This window comes from Monodon monoceros, unplaced genomic scaffold (genome assembly GCF_005190385.1).
Source record: "Monodon monoceros isolate NGI ecotype Baffin Bay Population unplaced genomic scaffold, NGI_Narwhal_1 Super_Scaffold_18, whole genome shotgun sequence".
NCBI lineage: Eukaryota > Metazoa > Chordata > Mammalia > Artiodactyla > Monodontidae > Monodon > Monodon monoceros.
In genome coordinates, this window is record NW_021703774.1 from 90,783,025 (window position 1) to 90,797,136 (window position 14,112).

At 34.2% G+C, this 14,112-nt stretch overlaps 1 protein-coding gene across 4 annotated transcripts in view; it reads left to right on the forward strand.

Moving 5' to 3' along the window:
• The window catches only part of COL11A1 (collagen type XI alpha 1 chain), a 196,526-nt gene that overhangs the window by 112,674 nt on the left and 69,740 nt on the right, over nucleotides 1-14,112 (forward strand). For all 4 annotated transcript variants that reach the window (XM_029228484.1, XM_029228483.1, XM_029228486.1 and 1 more), the window contains 6 exons: nucleotides 2,002-2,055; nucleotides 2,189-2,233; nucleotides 2,367-2,420; nucleotides 2,537-2,581; nucleotides 4,087-4,140; nucleotides 10,846-10,899. In XM_029228484.1, coding sequence (XP_029084317.1) covers nucleotides 2,002-2,055; nucleotides 2,189-2,233; nucleotides 2,367-2,420; nucleotides 2,537-2,581; nucleotides 4,087-4,140; nucleotides 10,846-10,899 — 306 coding nt within the window. The remainder of the gene's footprint in view (nucleotides 1-2,001; nucleotides 2,056-2,188; nucleotides 2,234-2,366; nucleotides 2,421-2,536; nucleotides 2,582-4,086; nucleotides 4,141-10,845; nucleotides 10,900-14,112) is intronic.

Consider the following 14,112-nt stretch of genomic DNA (forward strand, 5'->3'; position numbering starts at 1 on the left):
CAGGTATAACTATCTGATTCTCTCTCGAGGAAGAGAAAAGGCTTTGAAAGCCCTTCAAAAAATGTCATTTGCAGACATTTTCCCCCATTGTGTGAGTATTACATGTCCTAAAAATTGTTCTCAGGTTGATCACATAGTGGTCTCTATAAGCATGAATTAGAATATATTGCTAAACAGGTCCTAAAATGAAGTTTAGCAGCTCATACTAAGTTTTGTCCATCAAATCCCGTAAGGCTTCGTATAAAATTTTCCTGACTTGTGGAGGAAATATAAATTATAACATCCATTCTGTATGTATCACCTGGGGAAATTGCAGGGTCCAGGAATGCAATGCCAGAGAGTCTGTCTCAGTATGTCTGCAGTGGGATTTGACAGTCCACACTTTTAGCAGTCACTCCAGATTATTCTTATACAGAGGAAGCATTTATCACTTGGAGAAAGATTACTTTAAGTTAGTTCAATCCAAGTGAGTATAAACTGAAATAGACTCACAGGCATAGAAAATAAACTTATGGTTACCAAAGATGAAACGGAGAGGGAGGGATAAATCAGGAGTTTGGGATTAAGAGATACACACTACTACATGTAAAATAGATAAACAACAAGGACCTACTGTATAGCACAGGGAACTATGTTCAATATCTTGTAAAAACCTGTAATGAAAAGAATCTGAGTAAAGAATACAGATATACATATGTGTAACTGATTCACTTTATACCTGAAACTAATACAACATTGTAAATCAGAAACAAACAAACAAACAAAACAAAACACAAAGATGTATTCAAGTCAAAGAAGGCTTTGTTACATCTTCCTCAATGCATGGGGAAGTGTGTAAATTCTGCATGTCTACTACTCTTTGCTAGACATTTTACACATTATTGCATTTAATCCATGCACTGGTTGGAATAGGAAAATAGTGAGTGTTTGGAAGCCCCCCCAGCCCACCCCTCCCAGGGTCTCATAGTTATTGGTACGTTGAGGAGCAAGGATTGAACCCTAATCTGCTCTATTTCATGATACAATGACAAGGCAAACCAATCACAGTCATGTTCAAAGAGATCTCTCAGCAGATGAAAATCTGGACATAGGTACATAGGTACAAGGTTACGTATTCCATTTGTAAAATGTAGCTGCTTGTGGATTAAATTACATAATGCTTTTACAGTGCTTATTACATCTTTAAATAATCATTATTTATTGTTAGCTATCGTTATCATTTTTATACCTTGCTTTCCTTTATTCCAATTTCCTATAAATTTCAAAGTACCTGTAAGATGCAGATGATTGCTCTCATTTTGTAGAAGAAAAAACTGTACTCATTATTATACTATAGTAATGTATCCAATTACTTAAGTGAATGCATGACAAACATAAGTCTTGAATTTATGTCTTCAGAATCCCACAAACAGATTCTAATGCTGAACTGTCTGACTTAGAGTCTCAGTTAGATCTAACCACATTCAAACATCAAACAGAAAAGATGGAAGAAGATTTTTAGTCTTTATGGTTTGACCCAGTTCTAAAGGTGTAAAATACTCAACTAAAAAGTGATAAGTATAAGAATACAATAATGTTAATTCAGGAAAAATACTTTATAAAATTCCTATTTTAATATTTGATTATTCATGCTTGTGAAAAATAAATTTTTTTTCAGAGTTGAAGCAAGTATGTAGAATTATAAGTCAAAAATTTATTTTATATGAAATGCCCTTGAATTGCTGTTTACTAGTATGAGAAATGATATATTTGATTAATTAATTTCCTTAAAGTTAAAAACTAAAATGTTTTATCAATTCATGTTATCAATGCTTCCAGGATTTCAGGTGTCACTGTAAGTTCATTTTTAAATACATAAATGGAGGTTGTACGGTATCTTAAATTATATTTTTGATTTGAATGCTACCAGCTTGTAAGAATCATTGTGTTCCAAAAGACTTTCAGCTTGTGGCTAAAAATGTTAGTTACTGTACTCATTGTTTATTATTTTTATTTTTGTAGGGTTCCACTGGATTTCCTGGGTTTCCAGGTGCCAATGGAGAGAAAGGTGCCCGGGTATGATATACAAGTATATTGTTCTGGACTATCTAATATAAATGTTCTTACATGAGTACCTATCTCTCAGCACCAGACTCACAATTTACTGTGATATACTGCGTATTGAAACTGTTTGAACTGTCTTTGGCAGGGTGTAGCTGGCAAACCAGGCCCTCGGGGTCAGCGTGGTCCAACGGTAAGTACCTTGATTTAAAATATGATTTTCATTTTTCATCTAACTCTCCTATTTTCTTCAAAAATAAAAACTGACCCCGTGCCTTTAGATCTGCTTAGAACTAGATCAATTTCATCTTTGCTCTTATGTGCAGGGTCCTCGAGGTTCAAGAGGTGCGAGAGGTCCCACTGGGAAACCTGGTCCAAAGGTATCATCAGCACTTGTTCCATTTGGGCTTTCCTGTAAGTTCCTCTTCCAGAGGATGGATGTTAACAGAAGGAATCTAAACTGATTTTTTTCCGGTTTTTGTGTTGTTGTCGCCAGGGCACTTCAGGCGGTGATGGTCCTCCTGGCCCTCCTGGTGAAAGAGTAAGTATGATACAGTCATATCATATAAAGTAAATATTAGTATGTTGCAAATGTTTAAATTTCTGGGAAAAGTTACAGTTACATGTTTCTGCAAATACATGTACACAGTCATCCATAAAATCTAGTCAGAGTTTAAAAAATTCCTATTCTTTAATTTACTTTCCTACAAAAAGCTTAATCAATTATGTGCTATTAATTTTGTTATAGAAATGAGAGAAATTATATGTCTAATTGGCCTATGATATCAACTTTTAAACAAAAATAATTGTTTTCTTTTAAATATACATGTAACACCTATGCCTTCTCCTCCACACCTCTTGCTTTCCATACTGATACTCACTTTGTTCCTGGAGCTGGCAGCAGCTTTATGCTGGTAAAATGCAAGCTACCAGTAGCCATTAAGTCACAATCAATATACATTCAAATCAAGATAAAACATCTATTCCAGTAAATAGGAAATCTATTTAGTAATTTGATTTTCAATTGGTATAAAATAAAGCTAAATATACATAAGTAAGCATGCCCTTTGTTTGTTTGTTTTTTTTTTTTTGGCAAAATATAGCATTTTTTGTAGCCAGATTTTTCAAAAGCTATCCTCTTGATAGTAAATTTATTAACTTTATTTTTTATTTAAGTATAAATAAATCCTAACCTAATTGTATTACTTAAGAAATTTTATTTATATTATGTTCCATTTTATATATATTCCTTTTAGGAATATAATTATCATGTTCTGGTCATATAAAGGATTATCTTTCACCATCCTTTTGCTGCGACCAAGGTAGTCCTTGTAATAGGGTCTACTTTATGCCTTTTAAAGATATGTAAATCTAAGTGTTGAATAATATAGTTAATTAAGCATCAAGTCAAGAGCAATATTATAAATGTATATTTGGATTTAATGTTAATGAGAATAAATATATAATAATGTTCTTTTCATCTTATCTACAAAAGAAGTTTATACATGAGTAAAATGATAGTGACATCCTCAGAAATAAATACGTTTTAAATATAGAGATTAGCTAAAGGTATCCTCTATGGTCTTTTTGAGATAGTCACTTATTTTTTTCTTTTAATTTTGTATGCCTGTAGAGTCAGAACATTTATAGAATCAATTTTAAAAATAATTTTTCTTTTTGGGGGCTGTGGACTTGAAATATCCTCCATTTATGGATGTTTGTACCCAGTGTTTAAAGTAGATTATCTACAGGGCTCCTGATACATCCATGTTCTATTCACTTTTAATATGAATTCTAAATATTTACAGTGTTCTTCAGCTAAGACCATTGATGTGATGTGCAGTTTTGAGTAGTGAATAGTGTGGAAGATCATCCATTTTGCTTTTAAATTACCATAGACTATCTTGTTGTAATGCAATAGTTCTCCCATTATGTTAAAGAAGCTGTATTTTATATTGTTCTTTATCTGTGGAAATAAACTGCAACATATAAAGATGTGCCTTATAAGATATATTCTTAAATTTCCCCACTGCTTTTTCTCTTCAGGGTCCTCAAGGACCTCAAGGTCCAGTTGGATTCCCTGGACCAAAAGGCCCTCCTGTAAGTGTCATGGTTTTTCTTTCTCTTTCTTCATTTGACAGTGTTTTCAAATTTTGAAAGTCATAGCTTTTATATTAAATAATATCTAGGTACAAATATGAGTAAAAATTCCTATAAAAACAAAATTGCTTAATAATGCCAGAGTATGTATTTTCAGCCTATGAAGTTTATCAAATGTTTCTGAATCTAATTTAAATATATCTTACTAAATATTCCTTCAAAGTATATCAAAACTAGAACAACATGAATATTATTCTCTCAACTACTCTTCTACTGCAATGGTTTTTTTTTTTGGTTTTCTTTTGTTTTGTTTTTTTGTTTTTTTTTTGTGGTACGTGGGCCTCTCACTGTTGTGGCCTCTCCCGTTGTGGAGCACAGCCTCCGGACACGCAGGCTCAGCGGCCATGGCTCACAGGCCCAGCCGCTCCACGGCATGTGCGATCTTCCCGGACCAGGGCACGAACCCATGACCCTGCACCGGCAGGCGTACCCTCAACCACTGCGCCACCAGGGAAGCCCTGCAATGAATATTATTGACAGCATTAAAAATCATTACTGAATCTTAAATATTTGGTATATCAATTTCTTTTTTAGCTTCCATTATCCAATGTATCCTTCTTCAAAATGTCACTTCCTAAACATCCTCCAACATTCTGACATTACTTATATCACATTAAGATCTGTTTATTTGTATTTACTATTTTTGCCTCTATAATGTATTTTTCTTAGAAAATGTAATGATAACCCTTCCTGAATCATTTCCTTTTTATAAAATTTGTTTAGAACCACAGTCTGTAGAATATCTTCATCAAATATTTTCACAAAGTTAATTGAAACCTTTTACTTTCACACAAATATTTGTGGGAATATAGGACATGCTCAGTGCTCAGCTGCTTTTTTCTCTCTCTCTCTTTTTTTTGGCAACCTATTCAGTTTATTTATGAGTTAGAATCAACTTACTGTCTTAGTCCATACCGGCTGCTATAACAAAAAAGCACAGATTGTGTAGTGTATAAACAGTAGAATCTATTTGTTAGAGTTCTGAAGGCTGGAAGTCCAAGATCCTCATCCCAGAATGGTGAGGTGAAGACCCTCTTTCAGGTAGCAGACTTTTCACTGTCTACTCTCTGGAGCCTCTTTTATAAGCCACTAGTTCCATTCATTAAGGTTCCATGAAGGTGGCATAAGCACTGCCCAAAAGTCCCATCTACTAATAACATCACCTTCGAGGGTTAGGATTTCAACATCTGAATTTCAAGGGGACACAGACTTTCAAACCATAGCAGCCACCTGTCTAAGGAAATTGTTCTCACAGTGTGGTCCCTGGACCAGGAGATCAGCAGCACTTGCAATTTGTTAGAAATGCAACATCTTGTCTCCACCTCACTCACCTAATCAGAACTCTAGGAGAGGGGCCCAGTCTGTGTCTTAACAAACTCTCTAGATAGTTCTGATGCATGCTAATGTTTGTGAACCACTGTTCTAGTCCAGAGTAGACAATGCTATTCAAACTTTAATGTGCATGTAAATCATGCTGGTATTTTCTTAAAAATGTAGATTTTAATTCAGTAGGTCTGGGATGGGTCTTGAGACTTGATGTTACTGGCAAATGTCTAGATGATGCCAATGCCAGTGGTCAATGGGCCGTACTTTGAATAGCAAAGTTCAAAAAAGTTTTGGCTGAGAATAAGACCAGCATAGTTTGAATATTATCTATGCTGTAGGAAACTAAGTATAGTTAAAATTTGCAGTCAGTGATTTGAGAACCAAATGTTTTCTCAATGTAATAATACCAATAACTAACTCCTAGTGGCAGTTTTACTCACATCCTGGTTATTTTCACTTAGTGGCACATTGATATAGATTTTTGGCTGAATATTTTAAACTGATTTTTGAACTGAATCTTTTTTTAAAACTTTTATTGGAGAATAGTTGATTTACAATGTTGTGTTAGTTTCAGGTGTACAGCAAAGTGAATCACTTATACATATACATATATCCAATCTTTTTTAGATTCTTTTCCCATATAGACCATTACTGAGTATTGAGTAGAGTTCCCTGTGCTATATAGTAAGTGCTCATTAGTTATCTATTTTATGTATAGTAGTGTGTATATGTCAATGCCACTCTTCCAGTTTAATCCTCCCTCCTCCTTCTCCCCTGGTAACCATAAGTTTGTTTTCTACATCTGTTGAACTGAATCTTTTTGGCAAAACCACAACAACATGCACCTTGTGAGAGGAAATTATGTGAGGATTTTTATATATGCCAATATTTCAAAAATTGTACATCCCAATGTTCTTATTTCTAATAATTATATATAATATAAATAATTATAGTTAGTCAAATATAGTCCAGTAACAATCTTGCATAAATGAACGATTCAGAAAATTATAAATTAAGATGTTATAAATTTAAATAAATGTTACAAATGATTATATTTTTAAACATGTTGAAAATCATTTATAAGTAAATAAATATATTCTCCAATTTTTAAAAATTAATTAATTAATTAATTTTTTGCTGCATTTGGTCTTCATTGCTGCGTGCAGGCTTTCTCTAGTTGCGGCCAGCGGGGGCTACTTTTCATTGCGGTGCCCGGGCTTCTCATTGCGTTGGCTTCTCTTGTTGCAGAGCATGGGCTCTAGGTGTGAGGGCTTCAGTAGTTGTGGCTCACGGGCACTAGAGTGCAGGCTCGGTAGTTGTGGGGCATGGGCTTAGTTGCTCCACGGCATGTGGGATCTTCCCGGACCAGGATGGAACCCGTGTCCTCTGCATTGGCAGGCGGATTCTTAACCACTGCGCCACCAGGGAACTCTTGTTCTCCAATATTTTTGTATTGAGTTTGAATAACCCCCTCTTTCTCTGATTAGTTTCAAATGTGATTTTAGCTCACATATTTGAAAAATGAATTATTTATTGTGAAATACTGACTTAAATGCTGAAACTCTCTTACTTTCTAAAATAATTTTAGACACTGTGTTTAAAATATTATTTTTATCACAACAGTCTTGCTCTAGTACAGCAAACATATCAAGAAAACTTGTTATCTATATTATTGTGTTATGAAAGGATTAATACAAATAGCTAGTATTAAATAAAGGATAATATAGATACTGTCTGCATATAATATTGTTTGCTCACTATTTCAGTTTTGTTCCAAATGTAATATTAAGTCATGTAAAGTTGCACATACAGAGAAGTGAAAATACTGTTGCAAAAATGATTTTGCACACAAGATTCTTTCATAAGTATTTTGAAGCCATGTGCATAGATCATTGTTTAGCAACATAAAATCCAGTGATATGTGTAACTTCAACATTATCATACCATTTATATTTGTACAAATTGTTAAGAAGTTTCTCTCATGTAATATAATTTTATTGTCAAGAAAGCCATTTTTTCCTCAAACTTTTTCAGTCCATTCTGTCACGTATCTTTCAACAAGTTTTGAGCCATTGATCATGCATGCATTTTGTCTCTAAGGAGTATTAGAAGTATAATAAATGCCTACACTTGAGAAACATGTAGTCTGCTTGGACAGACATGACACTGTTAAGGAACATTGCTTTCACTGCTAAACAAAATGCATTTTATACTCTATTTCTCTGACAAATGAAACATTAGTGCGTGAAATAAGAGTACCTATCATTTCTCTGCTATGTAGTTGTATAACATATAGGAAAGAACTGTCTTCATTTCTTTGATATTTAGAAGGAGGGATTCAGGTAGAGAGAACCAAGCTCCTCTTCCTTCAAATTAATTGATTCATTTTCATTGTAATCAGGAAATATATATATATATATATATATATACACACACACATACATATGTTAGATATATACATGAAAAATAAATGAAAAAATATATATATTCACGCAGACACATGTGGAGTATGGATTAAGCACTTAGAATGTTCATGTTTAGAGTCTGTTAATCTCATGCCAGTGTCAGCATATAGTTATCCCAATTAAAAAAATTAATTTAGGTGATTAGGATTTATAACATGACTACTATAAGATACATTCTATTTAGAGAAAAGCCAAAACTCAGTGCCAGTGTGAAGTGAAAAACATCTTAACATTTTAAGTGTCGTTTCACGGATTGCTTTGCTGTATATGCACCCTCCCACCATTTAGATGAATTTGTTGTCACTACTCTTCACCAACAATACTAAAGGGGCAGTCTACTTTGATCAATAAAATTATTATATTTAAATTAACGCCATGAAATTATTTGGTAATTAATATGCTTATTTTATTGGATAGTAGTGTGAGGCCATTAAAATTACTTAGGATTGGGCTTCCCTGGTGGTGCAGTGGTTGAGAGTCCGCCTGCCGATGCAGGGAACATGGGTTCGTGCCCCGGTCCGGGAAGATCGCACATGCCGCGGAGCGGCTGCGCGCGTGAGCCATGGCCGCTGAGCCTGCGTGTCCGGAGCCTGTGCTCCACAACGGGAGAGGCCACGACAGTGAGAGGCTCGCGTACAGGAAAAAAAAAAAAAAAATTACTTAGGATTAATCACTTAATATTAGGAATAAATACTTAAGAAAAATGATGATGGTATGAATTCTTTATATAGTCTATTTACACTGCTCCCATAGGATATCTAGGAAAGCCATTAAAAATCATGTTGCATTCATCCCATGTGAGATTTTTTAGATGTAAGATCACTGTTTTAAAGAGTTATAATATTTTGCAATAAAAGTGTAATCTATACTTTTCACACCAGCAAATATAACAAGATATTTAACTTTTATATTTACAGATTTGCTAAAAAAACATGTAAATGCCTTATACTTATTGTAAAACTCATCATTTGAGATACACTTTAGCGTGGTGGAAAAAAAAAACCTGACTCATGTTTATTATCCTTTAGCTGTCGCCCTCTATAATTTTAGTTAAAACTTTTACTACTGCCCTCAATTAATGGCATATTTATTCCCATATGTATCAAAATAGTGATAGAGCACAGGATTTGTTTTTATTTACTATTTTGAAATACGGAACCTAGATGAGGTCCACTAGCAATCAACTACTTATAGATGTGTCTCACCTCTAAACCGAGAATGATACACCTAATGCCTAATACATAGATATGTAATATACGTTTTTGAAAGAAGGGATGGGTAGATGATATCCAAGAACATTTTGGGGACTTGGTTAAAAACATTCCAGCTTTGGTCCTTTGGGTGGATGGGAATAGAATCACTGAGATGATCCTGGAAAATATGAACAAATCACTGAGGAAGCTATGATCTTGTGAAATATCATAACAGGCTTTAATTAGAGCTGGTAATTTAACCAGTGTGTCAATAAAGATGCAATCAGGAAGCAGAGCTGGTACTAGTCACTGTCGGGAAGGCTTTCCACTGAAACGTTATAACCAAGCTAGAAAAAGTCTTATTCCAGTGGGAAAAAAGCTATCTGTGAAAATGATCTTATTTTGAAATACCTTTTCTCAAGCTCAATTTACAAAGAATTGATATTTGAAAATAGCTTTACGTAAATAATGTATTTTTAAATAAATAAGTAGGTTTATTCAAATAATTAACATACTGTGAGAGGTATACCTGTTATCGTTAAAAATGTTATTACAGTGATCATTTCTCTTCATTTATCCAGACATTCTCACCTAAGAATATCTCTGCCTATACTTATTATACATGTTTTGAAAATTGAACTTGGTGCTTAATGGTTTCTGAGTAGTATGAATAATCCATAATGCAGTCTAAAGAAGCAATCTATTTCTACTAAGTATCTAAAACATAAGAACCTCACAGAGTTGTTTACTTTAAGTACTTAGTTAATGGCTTCATTTATTTTTTTCAGTCATGACAAAGACAGCGTCCTTTACTGAAAGTGATAACATAGTAGATGTGCTCTCCAGTGTTTAATAAACATTATGTTTCCAAGAGGGTATTTAAGAAAACCTGCTGGGAAAAATTTGTCCTGATGACTTCTAAAATTGAGCCTTGCACCTTGTTTCCTTTACTTGAAGCAACTGGGAAGTAAAATGCCATTGTTTATAAGTTTGTATTTCTTTCACATTCTTGTTAGTTAGAGCTCAGACCACCACTAGAGGACACTATCTATCTCTGGTATTCAAGTCTCAGTGCACAAGAAATTGTATTAGGAACACATCACCAAAAAGAGGGAAAAATATTCATTTGTCAAGTACTGAGAAGCTAACATTTTTACAAAAACAAAAATACAAACCAATATGATATGCTTTTTGAAAAGAAAGATGCTAATGAAATTTAAATGTAAAATATTCAGATTACAGTTGTACAATTTTCTCCTGGTCTCATTTATAGCTATAGATATGCTAAAAAGATATATACAGGGGCTTCCCTGGTGGCGCAGTGGTTGGGAGTCCGCCTGCCGATGCAGGGGACACGGGTTCGTGCCCCGGTCCGGGAAGATCCCACGTGCCGTGGAGCGGCTGGGCCCGTAAGCCATGGCTGCTGAGCCTGCGCGTCCGGAGCCTGTGCTCCGCAACGGGAGGGGCCACAACAGTGAGACGCCCGCGTACCGCAAAAAAAAAAAAAAAAAAAAAATACACATTCTACCGTATATGAAGTCAATAGAACATCAAAATAAGATATCTAATGAAGATATAAGAAAATTGCCTAACATGTATTTAGATTATAAATAATTCAAGAAATATTTATGACGTTTGATGTTTAATATTTGTGATTTCAGGGACCACCTGGAAAGGATGGCCTGCCAGGACACCCGGGGCAACGTGGAGAGACTGTAAGTGACCCCAGTCTTCTGATTCAAATTTTCTATCTCAAGCACTTCATCATTTCACAGAAAGATACTTTATTATCAACAAGTCAATTACCAGGTTAAGGACAATGGTGAAATTAATTCCATTTAATCTTTTAAAAATATATTTGCAATACATAAATAGACCTATGTTTGTATCTAAACATTTAAATAAATATACTTGAGGACATAAATGTTACTTGATTTTCCTTATTTTCAATAACAACACTTTAGGGATAAGCTGATGGAAAAGACCTCATTGTCTTTTGGATACCTCCACAAGGTTGTCAGCCTTGACCCTTTCACATAAGTCTTTGTTACAGATATATTCCACCCTACCCTTTCACCTTTCCACTCTCTAAAGGAGACACATTACAATAAACTGCAGATAATATACTCTTCTATCCAGAATTAAGAGATGAAATATTTCCTGCTATTGGAACTGTAAGGCTGTAATTGGTCTAGAACTATGTCAAATGCATTCTCTCCTCTCAAGTAGGAAAATGGAAATGGAAAAAAATGTAACTTAAATGATGGGGAATATAACATTAAATACATTCTCTGAATAACTTATGTGTATAACAGAGGTGGACAGAGGGGAAACTGGCAGCTCAACTGTGGTTTAAGAATCCTGTCGGTTTTGTTTACTTACTCTGCCACTGTTAACAAAACTTTGTATCTGACTGTTGCAGTGGGATGGTAGTCTAATGTGAAATCACCATGGATTAGCATGTTTCCTTGGAATCAATTCTTGGTTCCTAACATTGATTAATTTTATCCAGATTTCTTAAGGAAACCACAACACAGACTACCTTTGACCGTGTGGCTCAAAATTATCTTAGGGTATTCTGCCAGCATGAACATATATTTGGGGTTCAATAGAAATACTGGATAACAGATTTGAAAACATGATGATTTTCTACATAGGATAAACAATCTGGCAGCAGCAGCCAATTCCTGTTTTGCTCACCAAGTGACAATTCTTAGTGTAATGACTTCTTAGTTTTAGTCAGATTGTAAATTTCAAAGTCTTGGATTACAAAAGCAAAATCAAGAATGATTTTAGTGAGACCAAAGAGTAAAATTGTTTGGGTTTCCTCTTGGGAAAGACATCTCCATGATGAGCAAGAAATAAACTCTCTAAAGGATAATCCACATTCAAATTTGCAAATGCATTCTCATTCAAATATTGCAGTCAATCATTTTTAACTAAGTCATGGTATAGCTTCTTGGGAATACCTCTCAAATATTTCCAAAATGTCTTTTGAGGAAGGGGTACCAAGAGAATTATCATTATAAAATCCCTTTTGACTTTAATTTAATAAACAGCTTCTGCTTCTATCCAAAGTAACCATATTATATATAACCTTTAAAGTGAAAGTGGAAAACTAGCATATTAACTAATGTTTCTAGGATGGATATTCTCATCTAGTAGTTTTTTGTAAACAACAACTAGAATTATGTCTGGAAAATTGTATTCCTGATTTCAAATCCACTTTAAGAACAATAGTGAGTCACCCTTCCACCAGGAACCTTTCTTTCTCACCTTGTTCTGTGTTGACTGTGATTCAAAAGATTGTCTTGTCCAAGAGTCAGAATCTAGGGCATCTATATTTTCATATATATGTTTCCTTTTTTTAAAGAAGAAAGTATTTTATTATATTTGAGATTTGTTCCCATTCAGAAATCCTTGAATTGAAGGTTCATTCTGACATCTTACAATTTAAAGTTTTTTAAGACCACTAGGAATAATTAGAGATAGTCCTTATTATACTGAAACAACCCACGTTTGTCTCAGAAACACAGTGCCAAATCATGCTTTGACTGTAGAGGTAATCAGAATAGGAGTTCCATTTTTATTACTCATGTATCAAATTAACTTCTGTTTTTCGGGATTTTGAAAAACATAATTTAACTTATTATCCTAAAATTAAATGGCAAGGAAAGTCTTATTACATGACAGTATTAGAATAATCGCACTCCATTCTGATCTATAAAAGTTTTCTTGTACATAGTTCATTCGTAAGATCCTCAGTGTCAGATTTATAAGATACTTGCAAAACTCTGAATGTTTTGAATGAGCAGGTGTATGGTCAATGCTGTTTTCCAGCTCCTTCCAAATCTGTTTCTCACTCAGAGGTACTAGCACCCTCTTAGAACATATGAGTACAAGTCTGGGTGGCAAATTTTTCACAGAATTTCCTCAGTTAAGCATTTATTTTTAATCAGTTAATTTTCATAATTAATTATTATTGTGATCAATTTCATCTGCTATTCTTGCTCTCACAGTTACTAAGGAAAAAACTTTATAAGACTAATTTTTTTAAAGTCCTGATTGCACTTACATCTTTATGTCAAACTCTGTGATTAGAAATTGGGCAAAAGGTGATCCAGACAGAGGGAACAGATTATGCAACCATGTGGTGCATGGTTGTTAGGGAAAGTTGAGATTGTGTAGACTTGGTAATGGATATTTCATGACATATGCTTAGCAATGAGTTGAATAGATTTGCCTTTGTGGCATGATAACAAGCGGACAGGTGAGTGAACCTGACTTGAAAAACTGTAGTGGTCAAGGAAAGTGGAGAGTATAGTTCAAATAAGACAGGTCTGTCTACTCGACAAGAGAGAAGAAGCTGTATTTGTGAGTTTCTGAGATGATATGGTAGGATTAAATGACTGAGCTTGAGGACCTGAGGAAAGTCTGGGATCTGAAGTCACTTTGTTAATAAAGGGAGAGAACAGAGGTGGAAAATCAAAGGAGAGGATTCATTTAGTGAGAACAATTTTGAGAATGTTAAGCTGAGGAAAAAGCATAAGAAGGCATTGATAACAATTGTGATCATGGAAGTTATTGAGATCATCTAAGGAGTAGCTAGGATGTGGGACTAAATGCTGTAAACAAATGATAAGAGTAACAGCACTAAGAGCTGTTAGCTCTCAGTGAAAAAGAAAAAAAAAATATTATGTATATATATGCTTACATATGTGGGTACAAATTTCCACACCATTAAGTTCCTGAAAAGTTAAAATTAAGCAGTCAAACTAAGTAAATGCTATAATATATTTCCCTTGAATTGATTCACTTTGCTGTTGTTATTGATAACTCAAGTGGAAACCTGATGGTCTTAAGAATTAATGTATTTTTTAACAGATCTTTATTGGAGTATAATTGCTTCACAATACTGTGTTAGTTTC